The 6,571-nt window shown below is 50.3% G+C and overlaps 3 protein-coding genes across 3 annotated transcripts; all 3 read right to left on the reverse strand.

The window, feature by feature from the left end:
- Positions 1-905: 905 nt before the first annotated feature.
- On the reverse strand, positions 906-3,984 carry LOC123183135 (uncharacterized protein ycf23). Its single transcript, XM_044595873.1, has 9 exons — positions 3,716-3,984; positions 3,384-3,449; positions 2,541-2,615; positions 2,372-2,434; positions 2,213-2,272; positions 2,030-2,119; positions 1,827-1,934; positions 1,534-1,656; positions 906-1,309 (listed from the first exon to the last, which is right to left on the reverse strand). The coding sequence occupies exons 1-9, from the start codon at positions 3,896-3,898 to the stop codon at positions 1,178-1,180; spliced, it is 900 nt and encodes a 299-aa protein (XP_044451808.1). The 5' UTR covers positions 3,899-3,984; the 3' UTR covers positions 906-1,177.
- Positions 3,985-4,325: 341 nt separating this feature from the next.
- Positions 4,326-5,431, reverse strand: LOC123183134 (probable 3-hydroxyisobutyrate dehydrogenase-like 3, mitochondrial). Its single transcript, XM_044595872.1, has one exon. The coding sequence runs from the start codon at positions 5,429-5,431 to the stop codon at positions 4,478-4,480; it is 954 nt and encodes a 317-aa protein (XP_044451807.1). The 3' UTR covers positions 4,326-4,477.
- A 187-nt stretch (positions 5,432-5,618) lies between these two features.
- On the reverse strand, positions 5,619-6,320 carry LOC123183136 (uncharacterized). The gene has a single exon (XM_044595874.1). The coding sequence runs from the start codon at positions 6,218-6,220 to the stop codon at positions 5,771-5,773; it is 450 nt and encodes a 149-aa protein (XP_044451809.1). The 5' UTR covers positions 6,221-6,320; the 3' UTR covers positions 5,619-5,770.
- Between the last annotated feature and the right edge of the window lie 251 nt (positions 6,321-6,571).

Here is a 6,571-nt window from a genome sequence, read left to right on the forward strand (position 1 = left end):
AAGCTGAGTCGAACATCTGGTCATGGAGCATTAAATATCAACCCCAAATGTAGAAGCAAATTTGGTTAAAACATTGACAAGAACTGCATTGGCCATTGCCGCTCTAGTAGCAAACTATGAAAAAGCTTATACTAACAAATCAACAGAAAATTTAGTCTTAGTTTGTCTATGTTGATGTGTCTATATGTTGGATCCTTCTGATCTACGCTTGTATTCGTCGGCGGCAAGAGGACCTAGCACGACAACTTCCCGGCTGTCTATTTCAACAAGTTTTGCCCGGCTCCGATGAGGAAGGGGCGATGACGGCAGCGCTAGGTAATCTACGGCTTTAAATGTAATTTTCATTATTTTTTATATCCTTTGTACTGCCATGATTGATGATTAATAGATCGGTAGTTTCACAAAAGAAAAATCAACAGTGAAGCACCATGGTTGGATGTCACCACCTGCTGACAAAGTGAAGGTCTCGTTGATGTATCCTTTGATGCGGATACCATGTAGGGGGCGTGGGAATGATAACCAAAGATTCGAGATGCAATTTCAATGGAGCGTCGAGTAAATTTCTTGATCAGGTATACGATGTTGATATAGTAGAAACTTATGCTCTTTTTGCACGGAATTTATTTAACCCTTAGGCTAAATTGCAACTGAGTTTGCTTCTAGGCAGATTTCATGGAGGTGATTGAAACTATGAACAATGGAGGAAGAGCGCATGTATCAGCAACTGTAATATTTGATGAATGTGCAAACTTGGCTAACGACCATGTGAAGGCAACCTTTGTTTTATCTTTTATGTCCTAGAGGCAAATGATAGACATCAGTTGGACGCTTGGCATGCTATTGGTGATGAAATGGATCGATAAGAACAAACCGAACTTGTGATGATAGGACCCCTGCTAGCTCGATATTCAAAGTAGCTTTATCACTGTCTTCAAAGGCTCAGGTCATATCACCAGCAAGAATATCTTCCAATTCTATAGATATAATATGCAAAATAAATAAAGAGGAAGGCGTAAACCGATTTAGTTATCTTAGCTCTTTCAGGCAATCTTCTCTAGATCTGCACAAAGGCTAGCAGACAGGAGAAATGCTAAACTGCTGGAACTACATCTCCTGATTCCTTACTGACTTCTCGAGTTTGTCCAGAGAAAAGCCGTGTCGACCTAGAATAGTAATACTAATTGTGAACTCTTCTCAGGTCCTCGGACACATTCCTCGAAGCCGTCGTCCCCAGAGCCTCTGCGATGCTCCTCACCTCGGCGATCATCGCGACGACGTCGTTGAGCTTGTTAATCGCAGAGCCAACTCCCTGCAGCCAGTGGGGAGGAGAAGATCAGCTCTTGTGAATAAAAAACTCACATGTTCCAGCAGACAGGCAAAAAAAAAATCGGATTTCTGGATCAGTAGACAGCACAAAAAGTCATGGCAGCTTGGATGTTCTGGATCAGTGTTGGTTTATTTTCAGCCACAGAGTTCACATGGTCTTATGGCTTTCTCATCATTACGCAGAAGTTTGAGTTACAGGATACATACCACGCCGGCAGCTCCTGCGGTTACTGCCATTGGTGCAGTAACTGAACTTAGCCCCGACGCGCACATCACCGGTATGCTGACGGCTCTGGAGATGGAGTATGCGGCTGCCAATGTTGGTGTTGCCTACAGTTCGTTGAACACTAGTTATGAATTTGTGCAACAAGAAAATAACAACGCTTGATAAAATGTGTTCTACTCACTCCATTCCATAATCTTGTCGTGGTTTTAGTTCAAATTTGAACCAATGGCAAGAATTATGGAACCGAGGGAGTATTTAGCATTTTTTGAGCTACCTTTTCAATTAGGCCAAGCACCCCAGGCTTTGTCGGATTAGAACACTTCCCACCTTCAGTCTGGATGATATCGGCACCTTCCTCTTCAAGTAGCTCTGCAAGTCTCATCTGTAATTTTGCACAGAGGGGTTCCGTATTAGAGCACTTGTTAACTGTCATTTAAAGAAATCTTATAACTGAATAAATGACAGAGGATGATATACCTGATCTGGGAGGCTCAGAGTGTGAGGAACTGTTACTGACAATGTGATGTCTGGAAGTATCTTCCTTGTCTCCCTTGTCAAGTTCAGTATCTGAAATTGATCAAACGTGTATTTAATTCCACATAGAAATGATGGTCTGTCTCACTAAACAGATGAAACAATAGAATATTTGATAAAAATTACTTGCTCAGAAGAGAATTCGATGCCTGCATCGTAAAAGGAATCATAGTTTCCAATCTCAATCTGCACGAGAAAAGTTTGTGAAGGCCAGTGGCTAGCAGAGTAAAAAAAAAATACAGTTGAACCACGTTGCCCAGGTGCCACTCAAAGTTAGAGACTGACCATTTGCGCACCAGCTTCTACCGCAGATTGGAATGATGAAGGGTCAACAGACGATACACATATCTGCAAATATGCAATTCCCATAATGCACTTAGCAGACTCAACTCCACATTTGGGTAAAGGAACTACAGTTGACTGTTTCTTATAACTCTGCGATTGGTTAGCTCACCGGAAGGTTAGTAAGCTCCAGCGCAAGCTTTACCAAGTCCTGGTCACATGCTATATCAACATGGGTAGCACCTCCCTGCAATCATTAAACAAGATGACAAGCTTGTGATAATGAGTTATCCTTTTAAGTATTTCTGTGATATATGCAGGACAGCAACAAGATCATTAAGATAATAGCCTCGTGGGATAACTGTTATGTTTGGATAAGTGGATCATTTTTATATCCAAAGCAAGGTAAATCATGGCGTTGGCCTCCTGAATACATTTGGATACAAAATAGAGGCACTTGTACTGAATTCTGCTTGTTATGATAAGTTTTTCTTAAAAGTTCCATATAAAGTTTTACTTACTTATTAGAAAAGCTATTAGTTGGAAAAGAGTATCAGAGTGGGATGATAACAACAGTTGCTTCCTAACACTAATAAAAACAGTTGCTTCCTGGATACTGATTTCCTTTGACGTGGACTGAGTTTGAAGAGGATACTTTGTCGCTGCAGCTAATTAACCTGCATTGACAATGACTTCTCCAAAACAGAATTCACAATTGATGTACTACTATGTGAAGGATACTATGTGCTGGTTCTGATTCTTCTGACCAGATAAACGACGAAGCTTAGGTACTAATCTAACCCTGCCTTCTACTTGCAGACTTCTGGATTGACAAGCTCAGCAGTGACCTAAGCTGGCAATATTATCAACTCCAGAGCACATCACCAGCAAACCCAACACCATTATGTTATTCAATCCCAGATAAAGTTCATAGGTTAACATTTCATCCCTCTGAAAGAGCTAAAGTGTAAGAAAACAGAGCATGGAAAATGAATGCACCAAACAGCATCCACACCTTATCCGCAGCCGTGACGACAGACGCAACATTGGACCTGTCGAAGTTCTGAAGCCCCGAAATGATCTGCAGGTGCAAAAGGCCAATCACTATCGTCAGAGCCCAGCAGCAACATTCCATCGTACCAAAGCAATGAAATTTTTATTGCTCCACGCTTCAACCCAGAGATGACTTCTAGACTTGCACTATCCATCCAGTCTGAAGGGAACACACTACTACATCTATCAGAACTAGTGACAGATATAACACACTACTACATCTATCATCAGAGCACATCAAAGCAATGGAAATTTATTACTGCACGGAAGGTCTCAAGATGGAGAGAGTGAGACCTTGAGAGCCCTGTTCTCACGGAAGGGCCTGAGAACTGCGTCCTTGGTGGCCGCAGAAGCTGCCGAGGCGCGGACGGCGAACACGGCTCGTGCCGCTCCCCGGCTCGTGGCCGTCACCGGACGGCACTTGGCCGCGGCGAAGGACGGCGCCTGGAGAAGTCCTAGCGAGCCCGGCGCTGCCATTCTTGCTGCTGAAGGTTTGTGGGAGTGAAAGAGATAAGGAGACTGAAGCAGTGCACTGCACAGGGAAAGGCTCCGGTGTAGATATGCTATCTTGCACGGTGCAAATACCTGACAGACACCTGGAAATCTCACATGGTTGGTTGGGCGAAAGGCCCTTGGAATTTTACAAGGTTTGCAAATTGCTCCTTGGCTGTCAGATTAGTATCACATCCCATCATCTGAATAGAAGATGCCATGTGCAGCATCGTCTCAATTTTTGCTCACTGCTACTTCCTTGGTTTTCTTTTGGAGATGCAAATGTAAAAAGGCAGATATGAATCTGTATCTTGGGTTGGTAATTCATCAGAGTACCTCACTTGGTAAAAAGAACTGAATTACTGGTGTGAACATCAACAATAAACAAGAATAGCATCCACAAATCAGCGAGTAAAGCATGATAACAGTATGATCGATGATAGCATCCACAAATCGTTGGTTAAAAATATGACATAGAGATTGAATTTTGACCAGGAAATCTAATAATACATGACCATGAGATACATATCCCGCTACCGCATTTTGACGAACACCTGCCCTGCCTCACTTGCGGATGCCGTTCAGGCGCTCGACGACGGTGATCAGTCCCTGCAGGCACAGCTCGCCGTCGCCGTTCGCCGCCATGGCCGAGAACATCTGCCGGTACAGCGCCGACCCTGGCAGCACGTTGACCTCATCCTCCTCCTGGCCGTCGCCGACCTCCAGCGCCATGCCGAGGTCCTTGATGATGTACCGCACGGCGCCCCCGGACGTGAAGTCGCGGCTCAGCGCGCGCTCGCCGAAGATGTCCATCACGCGCGACCCCGCGGCGCCCTTGGACACCGCGCCGAGGAACAGCCGCTCGTCCAGCCCGGCGGCGCCGGCGAAGGCCAGGGACTCGCCGAGGCCGACCACCGCGCCCGCCACCGCGATCTGGTTCGCGATCTTGCTGCTCTGGCCGCTGCCGGGCGGGCCCATGTAGGTCGGCCTGCCGAGGTGGGCGAAGAGCGGGGCGAGCCACGCCACCACGGCCTCGTCCCCGCCGGCGAGGAGGGCGAGCGTGCCGTCGCGCGCGCCGACGTCGCCGCCGGAGACGGGGCAGTCCACGGCGTGGCAGCCGGCGGCGCGCGCGGCCGCGGCGACCTCGCGCGCGAGGGAGGGGGAGGAGCTGGTGCAGTCCACGAGCACGCCGCCGGGGCGGAGCCCCGCGAGGGCGCCCGAGGCTGCGTCCAGGACGACGGCGCGGACGTCGCCGGGGTTGCCGACCATGGTGAAGACCACGTCGGAGGCCGCGGCCACGGAGGCCGGCGAGTCCGCGAGGCGCGCTCCGGCGGCGACCAGGCCCCCCGCCTTGGCCGGCGTGCGCGCGTAGGCCGTCACCGCGTACCCGGCGGCGAGGAGGCGCGCGGCCATGGCGCCGCCCATGACGCCGATGCCGACCCACCCCACCCGCGTGGCCCCCGGCCGCACCTCCGCCGGGAAGCCAAACGCCGTCGCTGTCGCCTCCTCCATGGCCATGACCTCTTCTTGCAGTCCTCCTTCACTCCCAATCCCCAACTAACCAAAGCTAGATTTTTTTGTCGTCGTCGTGCAAGCATTTGCACGAGACAGCGACAGACCTTGTAATAAACAACTCCCGGCTCCAAAAACTAAAATTGCATCACACCATCCATCATCCGTTCATCCCCAAACGACGGAAATCATCTTGAGCAGATTGGGAATTTTTCCATGGATTTTCCTCACGGTGGAAAATTTACAGCAGAGTAAGTAGACGATCGATGAAAACGAAAAAATTACTAACCAAAGAACCGAGAGCAACTAACAAACAGTAACAGAGAATACATGGCTGGCGGCAGGCTAGATGTGGCAGCCGCAGCAAAGGAAGAAGCAGGAGAGCGCGAGGCCGAGCACGACGGCCTCGACCACGTACATGACGCGGAAGGCCACCTCGTCCAGCGCCGCCGACGCCGAGCCGGCGCGCAGGCTGAGGGACGGGAGCGCCGGCATCCGCTTCCACCGGAACGACCGCGACAGCGACGACGCCAGCCTCCGGTACGAAGACGGCCCCGCCGCGCCGCCCCCATTCGCGGCCTCAGCAGCACCGGGGCCGCCAGCGCCGCGGGTCTTCCACCGGCGGCTACGGGGCAGGTACTCCCGCGGCACGAGCCGGCGCAGCCACCCGCGCCGCGTCGCGCCCGTCGCCGGACCGATCGCCGCCCCGGCCTTCGCAGAGGCCGGGGACATGGGCGCTGTGTCGGACGTCGTCGTCGTCGTCGCCACCGCCGCTGCCGTCTCGGCGATGGCCATCTCGGCGGCTGTGCTTGGGAAGTCTTTTGGGTGGGTCTTCGCCGGGCGGCGTGATTTATGGGGCGAGCAAAGGCAAAGGCGGGTCCTTTTCGCGGGACGCGCCCGGCCCGGTTTTATTCCCCGGCTTGACTTGGCGTCGTGTACAAGGAAGACAGGGCAACGATAACACGCGCGCGCAGGTCGTTTTCGAGCGGTGCATCACGCGATGCCGACGCCGGTTTTTTTTTTTTACTCTTTCCGCAGTGAGGTTTTTCTCTTTTCAGAAAAGGTGATCCATGTTAATTATCACTGATGTAGTGTAAAGTTTGAAGGAAAATTCCTGTCAAAAAAAAGTTCGAAGAAAATAGCACT

This window comes from Triticum aestivum, chromosome 1D, assembly GCF_018294505.1.
Source record: "Triticum aestivum cultivar Chinese Spring chromosome 1D, IWGSC CS RefSeq v2.1, whole genome shotgun sequence".
NCBI lineage: Eukaryota > Viridiplantae > Streptophyta > Magnoliopsida > Poales > Poaceae > Triticum > Triticum aestivum.

Bases quoted from the DNA above. Each gene is read 5' to 3' on its own strand.
- LOC123183134 (XM_044595872.1), bottom strand. From the start codon at position 5,431: ATGGCCATGGAGGAGGCGACAGCGACGGCGTTTGGCTTCCCGGCGGAG.
- LOC123183135 (XM_044595873.1), bottom strand. From the start codon at position 3,898: ATGGCAGCGCCGGGCTCGCTAGGACTTCTCCAGGCGCCGTCCTTCGCC. The intron at 2,435-2,540 runs GTGAGCTAACCA...GCATATTTGCAG, and splicing joins TGGAGCTTACTAACCTTCCG to ATATGTGTATCGTCTGTTGA. The intron at 2,120-2,212 runs GTAATTTTTATC...GATCAATTTCAG, and splicing joins TCGAATTCTCTTCTGAGCAA to ATACTGAACTTGACAAGGGA.
- LOC123183136 (XM_044595874.1), bottom strand. From the start codon at position 6,220: ATGGCCATCGCCGAGACGGCAGCGGCGGTGGCGACGACGACGACGACG.